Source organism: Crassostrea angulata, unplaced genomic scaffold (assembly GCF_025612915.1).
Source record: "Crassostrea angulata isolate pt1a10 unplaced genomic scaffold, ASM2561291v2 HiC_scaffold_167, whole genome shotgun sequence".
Lineage (NCBI taxonomy): Eukaryota > Metazoa > Mollusca > Bivalvia > Ostreida > Ostreidae > Magallana > Magallana angulata.
The window spans coordinates 133235-149431 of record NW_026441720.1 but is presented as its reverse complement, the minus strand read 5'-3'; the positions used below and the strand labels follow the sequence as shown (position 1 = coordinate 149431).

Genomic DNA, 16197 nt, shown 5'->3' with positions numbered 1-16197 from the left:
GCATTTAAAGTACATATGAAAATGCTTCAGGAAATTTATGCGCAGAAAATAATTGTATATCTTTACTTACAGCTAGAACGTGCTGAGAACGTGCTTCGTATGCATCTTAGTTAATTAAACGCTTCAAAGACAGCGTCAAATTGTTTCTGATTTCAAGCGTGTAAAACACTTCGACGTAAATATTGACAGATCAATGGCATTTCGTTGTGTCGTCTGTGATGTCAAATTTGACAAATGTAATCACTTCAAGAGACACCTCGAGACTAAGAAACATAAGATTAACGACACTTTTCAAAAGCTATCGGAGAAAACTGTAGACGGAGAGCAAGTACACGAGACATGCATCGGAAGCACCGGTCCGTACGATGGCGATGGACATGTCAATGACCATGTTTTTTGTGGTAGTGATTCAGATGCTGAAATTCAGGACGATGATGGTGTCGAAGAGGTATTTATACACTTAGAAAACGTTTCAAAAGATAGATTTGCATAGTTTAATGTTTAAATTAGTATACACAGGTTAATTAATGTAAAAATATAATGTAAAAATAAAACGATTTAAAAATTGAACAAGCAATTTTAATACATGTATCACGATATTCTATTTCCCTTCAGCTTGGCGGTGCTTATACAAACACAACACAAATCAGAGGTAGCAACGATGAGTGGTTTCCGTTTCCCTCAAAACTCAGTCTTCTTCTTTATGGCCTACTTCACAGTCCAACACATCATATTGTAAGAATTATTATTAAAACATGACATTTGAATTATTGATATATAAAATTGACCCATGAATATTAATTTTAACAATTTAACATTTGATTTTTTTCAGGGGGAGGGGTCTGGTCCCCCCCCCCCCCCCCTTTGATCCATGCAAGATATACATTAAAACATTACAATTGCCAGATGCTAGTGGAATTGTTAAAAATGTTATTTTTCATTTTTATATTTAAAAATGTTTTTAGAGCCTTGAAGTAGCCAAGTATGTGTGGTTTATTTTGAGGGAGGTAGGGGTGCCCAATATACCACCAATCAATCAAGTTCGGAATATGAAGTTTGGGGATTTGAATGTTGAGGATTTAATCATAAAGGTATATAATATATACTGTAATACTTCATATCTTCATAAATACAATATGCATATAATTGTGAATTTTAGGATTCATTTTTTGCCTTGATAAACATAATAAAGTTTATCAATGTTAACAATCAACATTATAATTAATATGTTGATTGAATATTTCAGGGAGAAGATGACTCTGGTTTGCCACTCTATATCATCAAGCCTAGTGAAATTGCCAAACTTAATATGAGCAATCCAACTATTTCACCAAATATTGCAAGGTAAGTATCACATAAACAGATCAATGATACAAAACAAGGATAGCAGGATTAATGGTTACTAAAATCAAAAATTATTATTAAAATTAGGTATCCTAGGAAAACAACAGTTATCAAAGAACAAAGAGATGGGACCAGACTGCGTGAAATTATATCACCCTGGGCATCAGTCAATGACATCCATTTTCATGTAGGAGAGCCAGTAAAAATAACAAACAATGCCTTAGCAGGTGTAATAAGAGCCTTTTATGAGAGTGATGAGGTAATTACTTTATTTTACTTTTAAACATTGAAATTAAAATACCATGAAAGTCTTTAAAAGTTAAGAATTTTTTTCCATTTTCCTTTTACCAGCAGAATGTTTTGGCTGAAATTAAAATTGCAGAGGGAGACAGAAATTACGAAAATGATGACAAGTAAGTATCAAATCTTCATTTTATTTTTATTCTTATTTACAAAATTTGAAACAACGCTTATTAATAAATTAAAACAATACCCCAGTAAAAAGATTTGCTGTGCATGGTTTCTACAAACCATTCAAAGTACGGGTATTTAGAATGTAACAATAAATAATTTATTATGATATAGATTGATCATAATTTTTCGGATATTTTTAGCAGCTTGATGGAGAGAAGTAGACTGGTGACAGTACCTTTAACAAGTTTATCAAAAGATGTGGAACCTTCAGTCATGAATGATTCAATAACAACATCGGGTCAGCTTGTGGAAAAACCAAAGGAGGTTTGTTTTGTGTCCAGTATCTTACTCAGATATGTGGCCAGCTATATATTACATGATAATATTACTTTAATATCAGTTAAACTTGATCATGTATATTTATTATACTCATACCAGAATTTGAATTTTAGATTCCCAAAGTTTCAATTCCTGTTAACCTTTTCATTGATGACACCTCAACAAATGTCAGTAAAAGATGGCAACCAATGCATTGTGCCCAAATGCAATTAGCAGTTACACAAATTAAGAACCAATATCTATTTGAATAATTTTAAGCTAGCCCACCTGAATCGAATGTTCAAGTGAGCTTTTCTGATCACAAGTTGTCCGTACTCCATCTGTTTGTCCTTCCATCAAGTAGGGTTCAAATTTTAATGTAGAAATAATTAGAGAGAAATATTTAAGAAGTAAACAGCAATGTTAAAAAGTTCACCGGGATATAGACTTGGTTGGTCACGTGATCAAATCCTGTGAAGCCCAAAGGGCTTCTTAGAAGCTATATAGATTTGATCACATACCAATTAAACAAGTTCATATCCTAGAGAACTTTTTACATTGCTGTTGAATATTACTTATACATGTATGTATTTACATTTGAGAATGGCAAATCGTTCAGAATCATTAACGATGTTTTTATGTTAACAATATTGCATGTGCGTTAATTATTGTGAGGTCATTAAAACATTTAACCCTGGACAAGCAGTTAATACTGTATTCTCAAAAATTACCGGTACTGCAGCAACGTTACACTTTTTGCCAAATTAATGTAAATATCTAATCATTACAGGAAATGTTTTTTTATAGGTGTTCCTCTCCAATTTCGTAACAATGAGATTTATTCCAATTTTCTTGGAGCTTCTGAGCATGCCTCAGTGTTGAGCATTTCAAAGTTAATTCTGCAGGACATTGAATCTACTCAACAGTAAGTTGAAAAAAAATTCTCTGAATATAGAACTGTAATTACATCAGTCATACCTTTAATTCGATACATTGTTTAGCATGTTTGATTATAAGGGCCCCGCTCAATGATGTCAAGTTAATTTTAAATCATATTCTTATTATATTTAAGAAATCCAGTTGAAACGTTTGATGCCGATATGAAGACCTGCATAGCAATCAAGATGGAAGTGGCTTCATTGATCGCTGATTTTAACATGCTTTCTCTTGCTTGCAACCATGCTGGGGCAACAGCATTGAAATTTTGTCCTAAATGTCATGTATGTTATCACTGTAATAAAGTTTGTTAGACTGCCTGATTAAGGGTCCTCTACACTCCTCTGAAAAGTTTTGCATACAAGCCCATTATTCTGAATTGATTATTTAAAGATCTGGATATTTAACATGTGTTCGACTTGTCAAAGACTAAAAAAAATATCAACTTTAGGGGAAAAAATCAACTTTTTAGCTCACCTGAACCGAAGGTTCAAGTGAGCTTTTCTGATCACCCGTTGTCCGTCGTCCGTCCGTCCGTCCGTCTGTCTGTCCGTCCGTCTGTAAACTTTTCACATTTTCAACTTCTTCTCAAAAACCACTGGGCCAAATTTAACCAAATTTGGTACAAAGCATCCTTATGGAAAGGGGATTATAAATTGTTAAAATAAAGGGCACAGCCCTTTTCAAAAGGGAGATAATTGCGAAACAGTGAGTATAGGGTGCATGTCTTTAAAAATCTTCTTCTCAAGAACCACTGCACCAGAAATGCCAATATTTACACAAAAGCTTGTATATATAGTGAAGATTCTAAATTGTAAAAATCGTGACCCTCGGACCAAAACTGGGGCCCCAGGCGGGGTTCAAAGTTTAACATAGAAATACATAGGAAAATGTTTAAAAAATCTTCTTCTCAAGAACCACTGCACCAGAAATGCCAATATTTACACAAAAGCTTGTATACATAGTGAAGATTCTAAATTGTAAAAATCGTGACCCTCGGACCAAAACTGGGGCCCCAGGCGGGGTTCAAAGTTTAACATAGAAATACATAGGAAAATGTTTAAAAAATCTTCTTCTCAAGAACCACTGCACCAGGAATGCCAATATTTACACAAAAGCTTGTATACATAGTGAAGATTCTAAATTGTAAAAATCGTGACCCTCGGACCAAAACTGGGGCCCCAGGCGGGGTTCAAAGTTTAACATAGAAATACATAGGAAAATGTTTTAAAAATCTTCTTCTCAAGAACCACTGCACCAGAAATGCCAATATTTACACATAAGCTTGTATGTATAATGAAGATTCTAAATTGTAAAAATCGTGACCCTCGGACCAAAACTGGGGCCCCAGGCGGGGATCAAAATTTAACATAGAACTACATATGAAAAATGTTTAAAAATTTTCTTCTCAACAACCACTTCACCAAAAATGCCAATACATACACAAAAGGTTGTATATATAGTGAAGATTGAAAAAATCGTGACCCCCGAACAAAAGTGGGGCCCCAGGAGGGGTTTAGATTTTAACATATATAGGAAAATGTTTTAAAATCTTCTCAAGAACCATCGTGCAACTGTTTGGGATATTACTATGCATACATGTACATCCTTAAATAATGTAGATTCAAAAAATTGTAACTCCCGGACAATTGATGGGCACCAAGAGGGGTTCAAAATTTAAACATTTTAAGAAACAAAGGAAAAGTTTAAACATTTTCTTCTCAAGAACTACAATGTTTTAGTTAGTGGAATATCTATGCATGCATCCTTCGCTTAGGTAGATTCATAATTCGTAAAATCGTGACCCCCGGACCAATAATGGGGCCCCAAGATGGGGTCAAAGTTTATTATAGAAATATAAAGGTAACAGGTTAAAAAATCTTCTTCTCGAGAACTACAATGCTTCAATTTGTGAGATTACTATCATGCATACAACCTTGGATAATGAAGGTTTGACAGTTTTAAATTAGTGACCCCTGGACTAATACTAGGGACCCAAGATGGGTTTAAAGTTAAATGTAGAAGTACCGGTGTCATATAATATTTTGATACCGCAAAATATTGAACCCGGGTTCAATATATTATGCGATATTATGAACCCGGGTTCAAAATATCGCTGCGATATATTGAACCCCCCCATAAAATATTGAACCCCGGGTTCAAAATATTATGGCCGCGATATTTTGAAACCCCTACTGTTTCCAATTTCCTTTGGATAGGGGGTTCAAAATATTATGGCTGCGATATATTGAACCCCCTACCTATTTCCAATTCCCTTTGGAGAGGGGGTTCAAAATATTATGGCTGCGATATTTTGAACCCCCTACTGTTTCCAATTTCCTTTGGAGAGGGGGTTCAAAATATTATGGCTGCGATATATTGAACCCCCTACCTATTTCCAATTCCCTTTGGAGAGGGGGTTCAAAATATTATGGCTGCGATATATTGAACCCCCTACCTATTTCCAATTCCCTTTGGAGAGGGGGTTCAAAATATTATGGCTGCGATATTTTGAACCCCCTACTTATTTCCAATTCCCATTGGAGAGGGGGTTCAAAATATTATGGCCGCGATATTTTGAACCCCCCTCTATTTTTTTTTGCTATTGCAGAGGGGGTTCAAAATATTATTGTTTCCAATTCCTATTGGAGAGGGGGTTCAAAATATTATGGCTGCGATATTTTGAACCCCCTACCTATTTCCAATTTCCATCGGAGAGGGGGTTCAAAATATTATGGCTGCGATATTTTGAACCCCCCTCCATTTTTTATTGCTATTGGAGAGGGGGTTCAAAATATTATGGCTGCGATATATTGAACCCCTTCCTATTTCCAATTCCCATTGGAGAGGAGGTTCAAAATATTATGGCTGCGATATTTTGAACCCCCTACCTATTTCCAATTCCCTTTGGAGAGGGGGTTCAAAATATTATGGCTGCGATATTTTGAACCCCCCCTCTATTTTTTTCTGCTATTGGAGAGGGGGTTCAATATATTATTGTTTCCAATTCCCTTTGGAGAGGGGGTTCAAAATATTATGGCTGCGATATTTTGAACCCCCTACCTATTTCCTATTTCCATCGAAGAGGGGGTTCAAAATATTATTGCTGCGATATTTTGAACCCCCCTCCATTTTTTATTGCTATTGGAGAGGGGGTTCAAAATATTATGGCTGCGATATATTGAACCCCCTACCTATTTCCAATTCCCATTGGAGAGGGGGTTCAAAATAATATGGCTGCGATATATTGAACCCCCTACTGTTTCCAATTTCCTTTGGAGAGGGGGTTCAAAATATTATGGCCGCGATAATTTGAACCCCCCTCAATTTTTCATTGCTATTGGAGAAGGGGTTCAAATATTCCCTTTGGAGAGGGGGTTCAAAATATTCTGGCTGCAATATATTGAACCCCCTACCTATTTCCAATTCCTACTGGAGAGGGGGTTCAAAATATTATGGCCACGATATATTGAACCCCCTTCTGTTTCCAATTTCCTTTGGAGAGGGGGTTCAAAATATTATGGCCGCGATATATTGAACCCTGTACTGTTTCCAATTTCCTTTGGAGAGGGGGTTCAAAATATTATGGCCGCGATATTTTGAACCCCCCTCTTGTTTTTTATTGCTATTGGAGAAGGGGTTCAAATATTCCCTTTGGAGAGGGGGTTCAAAATATTATGGTTGCAATATATTGAACCCCCTACTTATTTCCAATTCCTATTGGAGAGGGGGTTCAAAATATTATGGCCGAGATATATTGAACCCCCTACTGTTTCCAATTTCTTTTGGAGAGGGGGTTCAAAATATTATGGCCGCGATATATTGGACCCCGTACTTATTTCAAATTCCCATTGGAGAGGGGGTTCATAATATTATGGCTGCGATATATTGAAAACCCTTCTTATCAACGGCTATTGGAGATCTAGGGGTTTCAAAATTTAATGACTGTGAAATTTAATTATAAATAATAATGCCCCCCTTCTTTTATTGCTTTTGACCCCCCCCCCCCCCAAATCTTTACTTCATGCATATACAGAATTCAATTTTTTTGGGGGGGGATAGATGGGAGGGGGGGGGTATAATTGTGCTTTTATTGTCGCAGCCATAATATTTTGAACCCCCTCTCCAATACCTATGAAAAATAGATGGGGGTTCAAAATATCGCGGCTATAATATTTTGAACCCCCTCTCCAATGGGAATTGGAAAAATAGAGGGGGTTCAAAATATCACGGCCATAAAATTTTGAACCCCCTCTCCAATACCAATGAAAAATAGAGGGGGGTTCAAAATTTCGCGGCCATAATATTTTGAACCCCCTATCCAATGGGAATTGGAAAAAGGTAGGGGGTTCAATATATCGCAGCCATAACATTTTGAACCCCCTCTCCAATACCAATGAAAAATAGAGGGGGGTTCAAAATATCGCGGCCATAATATTTTGAACCCCCTCTCCAATGGGAATTGGAAAAAGGTAGGGGGTTCAATATATCGCAGCCATAACATTTTGAACCCCCTTTCCAATACCAATGAAAAATAGAGGGGGGTTCAAAATATCGCAGCCATAATATTTTGAACCCCCTCTCCAATGGGAATTGGAAAAAGGTAGGGGGTTCAAAATATCGCAGCCATAATATTTTGAACCTCCTCTCCAATGGGAATTGGAAATAGGTAGGGGGTTCAATATATCGCAGCCATAATATTTTGAACCCCCTCTCCAATAGCAAAAAAAAATAGAGGGGGATTCAAAATATTGCGGCCATAATATTTTGAACCCCCTCTCCAATGGGAATTGGAAAAATAGAGGGGGGTTCAAAATATCGCATCCATAACATTTTGAACCCCCTCTCCAATGGGAATTGGAAAAATAGAGGGGGGTTCAAAATATCTTGGCCATAATATTTTGAATTCCCTCTCCAATACCAATGAAAAATAGAGGGGGGGTTCAAAATATCGCAGCCATAATATTTTGAACCCCCTATCCAAGGGGAATTGGAAAAAGGTAGGGGGTTCAATATATCGCATCCATAACATTTTGAACCCCCTCTCCAATGGGAATTGGAAAAATAGAGGGGGGTTCAAAATATCGCGGCCATAATATTTTGAACCCCCTCTCCAATAGCAATGAAAAATAGAGGGGGGTTCAAAATATCGCGGCCATAATATTTTGAACCCAGGGTTCAATATTTTATGGGGGGGTTCAATATATCGCAGGGATATTTTGAACCCGGGTTCAATATATCGCGGGGTTCAAAATATTATATGACACCGGTATATATGGAAAATGTTTAAAAATCTTCTTTTCGAGAACTACAATGCATCAATTTGTCAGATAACTACGTAAGCACCCTCAGATAGTGTAGATTCGAAATTATAAAAGCCGTGACCTCAATCTAATACTGGGGCCCCAAGAGGTGTTCAAAGTTTAGCGTAGAAATATAGAGGGAAAATGTTGAAAAATCTTTTTCTAGGGAACTATAATGCTTCAGCTTGTGAGATAACTATGCAAGCATCCTTAAATAATGTAGATTCCAAATAATGAAAACTTTAGCACTGGACTAATACTGTGGCCCCAAAAGGGGTTCAAAGTTTAACATAGAAAGATATATTGAAAATGTTTTTAAAAAGTTCTTCTCGAGAACTATAATGCTACAGTTTGTGAGATTACTATGCAAGGATCCTCAAATTGTGTAAACTCTAATGTAGTGGAACCAAGAGTTATCTTTCTTAATGTTCTGTACAGTCTGAGAGTTATTCCTCTTGAAGTGGAACTCTTCTACGTTCAGTTTTTCAGGTTGTGTACGTGCGGTCCCACCGCAGTGCTACACATTTTCATTCCTATGTTACTATTTATGTTGTTCAAGCCAACCATAAACCTCGGACCATTACTGGGTCCCCAGAAAGGGGTTCAATGTTTAAAATAGAAAAAGCATGTGCTACGAAATGTAATGTTACAAGGAACTGCTGTTCAGGTAAGCGATGTGGCCAATGGGCCTCTTGTTAAGTTTTACAGCTACTCGTGAAAATTAAATTCCCTGCCGTATTCGAACTCGCGATTTGCAGGTCGATCGGTAAATCGAAGCTACACTCATTGCTCCACAGAGATAGACATGTATTATGATGGCAAATTAATTGTTTCACAATGCATTAAAATCGTTATGATGTGACATACAGTTAATTGGTATAAATAGTAGAAGTCACGGGGTGTAGAGGATCCTTAATAAAAAAAAAACATTCTACTTCATGAATTATTTACTGCTTCAAATGTTTGGGTGGTCATGAAACCCCTTTATAAAGATCATATACAATTGGAAAATATACATATATCTATATAATTTTCTCTAAAATAAAATCAAGTTCTGAGGTAATTTTTTACAGGCTGACAGAGATACATGTTCTTCTAAAGAAAGAGAAAGATTCCCACAAGAGACAATGAGAACTATTGAAAGACTGCGATTAAGAGGAACTGAAGAATCAAAAAAATCTCTTAAGAAACAGACAGGTGTGAAGGACTATGACAATCCTTTTTGGGAAGTTTTAAACCCTCATAGGTATTTAGACATTGTTTTTAAATTGTTGTACACTTTGTTTTAAACATTGAACAAGAAACATTGTTAAAAGGTATCTGATTGATAAAGTATAATTGCATCTATGATTGAATAAAAATTCCTTGATATCAAAATATATAATGCTTGCATTGTATAACATTCTAAAGATATTGCATTTCAGTTTTGTACAAATTGACATACCGGTATATGGTGGTTTTTTTTTTTAAAAAGTACCGGTATAAATTTTGCCTTATTTTTTAAATTTGATTGTTGAAAAATAAACATTTTAGTTGACTTATATAGCCTAACTAAGGTTTTATATGAGTATAATATGAATTTGGGAAGTTTACTCTTTAATTATTATAACTTTATTTAACTTTCCTTTTCTTGTAGAGATATTCCATCTGGAGTGCTTCATTTATTTCACTTGGGCACATCAAAGCACCTTTTGAAAGTTTGCATTGAATCACTGAGTGAGAATAAAGTTTCAGTGCTTGAAAGTCATCTGTCGGGACTTGATTCTCAGCAGCAAATAACTTTCAACATCTGCAAGAACTTAAACAGTCGACAAGGAAAGGATTTGAAAAAATTTGTAAGTACTTAATTGTCTGAAATTCATTATATGGATCGAATGAATTAAAGTTGTGCCTTATACGAGTTTAGCTTAAACTGGCCCGGGCAGTTGATGCTTTATATAAACCTCAAAAGCATTATAACTGTGCAGGTGCCCTACAGTGATCAGTCTGTCCGTCAGTTACTTGTCTGGGGCTTATAATTCTCTCCCCTAAAGCCCAATTTAGCTTATAATTATATATTAACCACAGACTGCCTTTGGTTAAAATGTGTGCAGTGATCTTTAAGCAAGTATATATAGAAAGGGCCCTTTGAAACCTTGTCAACATTTCAATGATGTCAAGCTATTAAATGATATTTCAAGTTTAAAGTTAATGGAAACATTTGTTGTATATTTCAAAAAATTTTCATAGCATCTTTGATGCCCAAAAAGATGGGTAATGGTGGTTTTCTTTTCCATTTAGATTCAAGTCGCACCTTTCAGCTTAGCTTTTGCTGGTTTGAATACAGTGTATTTGAAGATGACCTGTTTATTAGCTTTGGTAATTATGAGAGGCATGAGCCTTGTTTACATAACAAAGAATTGTGAGCTCTGTATCTTTCATGTAATATTAAATGAAAACTTGTTATATTGAAGAGAAATGTGGCTTATGGGTGTCTAATGTTTAATTTATTTGGTTGCAGATAAATAGAATGGTGTGCAAAGATTCCTTTGACAATGAGGACATTCAACTCTTAGACAATCTTGTAAAAAAGTATCTTCAAATAGTCGAAGAGCATTTACCTCAACTTAAAAACAAAGTGAAAACTCACTTGCTGACACATTTGGTAAGTTGATCCATTACACATAATTCAACTCGTATTAATTAATTCAATCTTAAATCCATACATGTACCAGCTAGGGTTATATCTTCCGATGTTTTTGAATTTTATCCCTATTCTTACTTTGACAGACAGATGAAATATCACGCCATGGTCCACCTCTTGGATATTCTGAAGATGTCTTCGAAAAGAGGCATGGCGTGATCAGAGCAAAGCTCTTCAATCAAGAAAATCAACTCGCAAGAAGTCGAGATACGGCCATTTTATTTGGAAAAAGCTGTGTTTTCCTTCATGTGTTAATGGGTGGTTTCTTCCAAACAAATGATGCTATATGGTAAGGAAAAGAACAAATATATTATCTGCATAAATCATCCTCTTCATTATGTTCTTAATTTATTGAACAAGTCGGTGCATATTTTACTTATTCATATTTTTATACCCTTAACAACAAAGTTGCAAAGGAGTTGAATGTTTTTAAACCGGTCACTCTGTATGTCAGTCTGCGCCATGTAATTAAGCTGGCAGTAACTAGCTCCTATAACATCCATGCACAGAATATTATAAAAAAATTGTAGCTATATATTCAGAACAAAATGTGTCATAAATGTGACGGTCAGACTGGTTCGAATACCAGCGCCAGATAGCTCAGTTGGTAGAGCACCTGACTAGAGATTCAGGGGGCCCGGGTTCGAAACCTGGTCTGTTCTTTAAAGACATTTTAAAAAGTATGTATATAAATATACATAAATGTTAGTTCTTGTGCAATTATCTTTTGGGTGTTATGCCCTTTTTAAAATCCAATCATTTTGTGTATGTGATGCATACCCTGATTTTTATTAAGAGTATATTGTCAAGTAATAGGGGAGAGTGAGTTGTTAAGTATTAGGTCATAAATCTTTGTTATTCTTACTGACCTGAATTACTGGTATTATAAGCATTTTATAATTGATAATTTGTTGACAGGACCCAAAGCACAAAGAGTGTACAAGAACTTGCTCAAAGGAAGGAAATGATAGACTTTCTCGGTAATTTATGATATAAATACATTTGTTATATTCAGTAGTATATTCTCACTGCCACATATAGCTCTGTATAGACAAATAGTCAATAACTGAAATATAAATTTTTTTTTCTTCAAAATTAACTGCCTAGGAATAATATCTACAGGATATACATCATATATTCTATACATGCAGGTCATTTGTCAACCAAAGACCCCAACTATGAAAGCCATATGCCAGTGTTACTGATGCCAATCCGCTGCAACAACAAGAAAGCAATTCTCCAAGAGTTATCATCTTTCCATCCACAGTGCTTATTGTTACAAGGACTAGTTGACCTTGGCACTCCAAGTCCCACAGTGGATGGAAAGATGATAACTTACCAAGGCTGTAGGAGTCGGGATGGATCAGTAATCAAAGAGGGGATGTCCTTAGCATATATGAACAGGGAAAATGAGGTATGAATAAAACTTCTCAATATGTAGAGTCCGTGAGTGAATGTCAGGTTTTGCACATCAAGTTTTGTAAGTTAGTGTGCATCATTTGAAATATTTTCTCACTTGAGCATTTTCAGCTCACCTGAGCTGAAAGCTCAAGAGAGCTTTCTGATCATTTTTTGTCCAGCGACCATCTGTCTGTCTGTAAACTTTTAACATTTTCGAAAACTCATATGTTATTGTATTTAATAAATGAACTTGATGTCTACCCAAGTTATACTCGTATAACCTGGGTTGGGGCAGTTTACGCTTTATAATGCTCAATATGTGATAACTGTAAAATCATCCCATTACAAAGTGACTTAATGTTAAGCATAAGAATACGTAATAATATGTGAATTATGTGACCTTGCATGGTCACTCTTCTTTTAATCTTGATTTATGCGTGCTGTTTCCCAAATAATGTCTAAAATTTCATATTCAGGTTGAAATCGGACTCTTCAAGAGAGGATATTTAATACTTCTAGAAAATCAGAGGAAGTCGTTAATTACTGTAGAGAAAGGACACATTCAGACAACATCATTTCTAGGTTGCCCTATTGTGCACCTCAAGAACGAAACTGATGTAGTCCCCCTCCACAGAGTTCTTCCCTATGTCCCTCTTGTTCACCATTGCGCTCACTCCCACTGCACCATCAGAGAAGGAAGAACTACTATCAGAGTGGAACAAGAGGACAAAGATGTGTATAAAAGATTTGTTGTACATAACATGAATCATGCCATAAGAGTTTATGTAGTTAATGTTTTTTCTCTTAAATGTCCATCAGAATTTCCATTTTCAGATCTAAAAACCTGTTCAAAAAAATTGTAAATTTACCGTTCTGCTGTCTGAAAATGTGTACATATTTAATTGTACATCAAGAGTATCAATAACTATGTATAACAGGTCTTACTGTTAAAGATTCAATATCCTTTGAAGGAATAAAATGTATTCCCTTTTTTCAAAGTTCAATGGTTTGATGAAAAAACATTGTTTGTACATGTAGTGGGTTTTTTTTTATTATTGAGAGTATTTTTGCCTAGGAGATGTTTTTCTTATACTGTGTGGTAGACATTCTTTAATAGAAATTTTATATTTAAAGGTATGTTAATATTGTATACACTTTTTTCATCATGCATATTATGAAGGTGATTTGCAATATCAGCTTCATTGTTTTCAAATGTACTGTGAAAATTAGAAATTACAAGTGAATGTTGAGAAAACTAAATATTATATTTTGTGGTAAAGACAGGCAATCTTCAAATGTATCATTTCTGTACAATGGTAATGAAATAGAACTTGTCAAGTAATTTAAATATTTAGGAGTTATATTTTTAAGAACAGACTCTTTCTACAGTACTAATAAATAAGTAGTGACGAGAGATACCCGAGTTATGTACACAATAATTAAGTAGTCTAGAGAATAAAATCTATCGATTGATTTTCAACTTGATATGTTTGATAAAATGATTGTTTCAATTTTACTGTATGGTTCTGAATTGTGGGGTTTTGAAAAGTTATATTTAAGAGAGTCAACTCTCCAGGCTGATGTGTACAGTATACACTCTTGCTTTTTGTATAATATTGTCTGTATTGTTTATTTTCTCTATGGTGTTTTATACAATATGAGAATAACTAAATTGAATTGAATACTGTAATTATCTCTCAGAATTACATGTTTTTATTTTAGTTTCTGTTTACAATTGCTGTCTATAGATTATGTATATTTTAATGACAACAGGTAAATTAGTTTTTAAAACTAATTGTGCTAGCTATAGCCGAATGACATTCTTCTTATTATTATCATTACAGTCTTATCCTTTCATAGCATTATCCAAAAACACAAACTGATTTGTGATTATGATAAGCATATGAAATGCACTGCATCAACTTTACAAAGATTTACAATTTCCATGCAAACCTTTTCATATACAATCTTTGTTCATCAATGATAGACATTAATTTATAACCAGATTTATCAAATAAATGGATGCAATGAATCCAAACTGTCATTATTACTTTAAAGTAAATCATATATAGACATAATCATATGATTATGATATGCTTCTCATATAATTCTGATATCATATGAATCTGATATGATTATGATATGAAGTTGTTATCATATAATTCAAATCATATCATAATCATATGATAGGGATTATATAATTCTTATATGAATCAATTTTTATATCATTCTTATGTGATTTTGATATGATTCTTATATGAAAAGAACTTCATATCAGAATCATATGTGGCGAAATTGCCTATGTATGTTATGATGAGGTTGATTATTGTACACAAACAAAGCCAAGTTATAATTATTTGAGATTTTTGTGTTACTTCACAAGCCAAGAATTTGAGTTTCAAAACAAAGGTCAATGAATAAGCTCAGAATGAATAACTTTGTATTGCCAATATACCTATGATAACTTTCATTGCAAATGTTTATAAGTTTGATCTTGAAGGGATGATAAGAATATTAATAATTTGAGTTGTGATTTTATTGACATGATTAAATTGACTTCAACAAATGAAGCACCGATCAAGCAGTCGTACTCTTCTTTTTTTTAGTCCCAATAATTGGTAGCCTTTAGAATCCATTCTAAGACTTATATCTTGAAATGTCGAGACTCAAGTTCATTAAATCTTAGACTTCATTATATTAAATGCACATATCATAATCACTGTAATCTGTGAAGTCTAAATACAGTCATGACTAAACCACTTTTTATCGTGGGCGCTTAATATGTGCCGTATTAATTTAATATATGCTCTATATAATGCCATATTGTTTCATATGTATTGCTTTTAGGTCATCTGAGTCACTCAGATGGCCTACTGCAATTGGTCTTCGCCCATGGATGTACGTTGTGCGTTTACAATTTAACATTTTTAAATTCTTGTTGATAACTTCCGGGCCATTTGTTACCACTTTGAATTAAAGTATCTCTAGGATAAGAGGATTCTAAATTGTGAAAATGACAACCACCAGGGGGTCATTGTCAGAGCCATGCAGATATGCCCCAAAAAATTCAAATACTCAAATCTGTTCACACATGTTGGAAAAAAACCCAAACTTTTGGTTATAATGTCCATTCATGAAGCCCACCTAAAATATGAAATTCATTCAGACCCCTAGATCAGGGTCATGCAATGGTCTTAAGTTGCAGGGGACTGTTTTTTTGATACAATTCACTGTAGCAAGGGATGTGTCGTCGGAACTGTGTAACAGGGTTTGAAATTAACAGTCGCCCACTCGCCATTTGCAACTAAGTTTTCGTGTTGACGATTTGAAAATGCAATTCCAGGGGCCCACATGGCGATTAAACAATTCCTGATGCCAACACATTTTTTTTTCCAAATTTGTGCAAATGTTTGTATTTAGGTTGATCACTCAGACGCTTATCTTTATCTATCCTCACTGTAAAGCCTAAACGTCTTGATGATCAAGACTACTGAAGGTCATTATCAGTCAAGCGTAGTGTAGATACAAAGTTGTGAAAATCATGACCCCTGAGGGTAGGGTGGGGCCACAATGGGGGGTCGAAGTTTAACATAGGAATATATAGAGTAAATCTTTGAAAATCTTCTTCTCAGAAACTAATCAGCCAGGAAAGCTGAAACATGTGTGGAAGCATCCTCAGGTAGTGTAGATTCAAAGTTGTGAAAATGATAATCCCTGGGGTAATGTTGGGGCCACATGGGGGGGGGGGGTATTAAAGTTTTACATAGGAATATATAGAGTAAATCTTTAAAAATCTTT

At 34.9% G+C, this 16197-nt stretch overlaps 1 protein-coding gene, 1 long non-coding RNA gene and 1 pseudogene across 3 annotated transcripts in view; 2 read left to right on the top strand and 1 right to left on the bottom strand.

Moving 5' to 3' along the window:
• LOC128169662 (hemicentin-2-like) overlaps nt 1-16197 on the bottom strand; it is a 307406-nt pseudogene that overhangs the window by 161345 nt on the left and 129864 nt on the right.
• LOC128169657 (uncharacterized) overlaps nt 1-16197 on the top strand; it is a 78034-nt gene that overhangs the window by 5784 nt on the left and 56053 nt on the right. The gene's annotated exons all lie outside the window — the stretch shown is intronic.
• On the top strand, nt 78-14413 carry LOC128169649 (uncharacterized). The gene is made up of 19 exons (XM_052835762.1): nt 78-448; nt 616-735; nt 966-1091; nt 1247-1344; nt 1432-1603; nt 1696-1757; nt 1959-2082; nt 2211-2312; nt 2441; nt 2884-3001; nt 3149-3296; nt 9389-9561; nt 9952-10150; nt 10596-10673; nt 10816-10959; nt 11085-11287; nt 11917-11978; nt 12150-12412; nt 12876-14413. Exons 1-19 carry the CDS (start codon nt 194-196, stop codon nt 13260-13262), a joined length of 2835 nt encoding a protein of 944 aa, XP_052691722.1. The 5' UTR covers nt 78-193; the 3' UTR covers nt 13263-14413.

What these genes read in the sequence shown, in the direction of transcription:
- LOC128169649 (XM_052835762.1), top strand. Translation starts at nt 194, where the DNA reads ATGGCATTTCGTTGTGTCGTCTGTGATGTCAAATTTGACAAATGTAAT. An exon ending in AATTTTGTCCTAAATGTCAT is followed by an intron (nt 3,297 to 9,388) that starts GTATGTTATCAC and finishes AATTTTTTACAG; the next exon opens with GCTGACAGAGATACATGTTC. An exon ending in TGACCTGTTTATTAGCTTTG is followed by an intron (nt 10,674 to 10,815) that starts GTAATTATGAGA and finishes ATTTGGTTGCAG; the next exon opens with ATAAATAGAATGGTGTGCAA.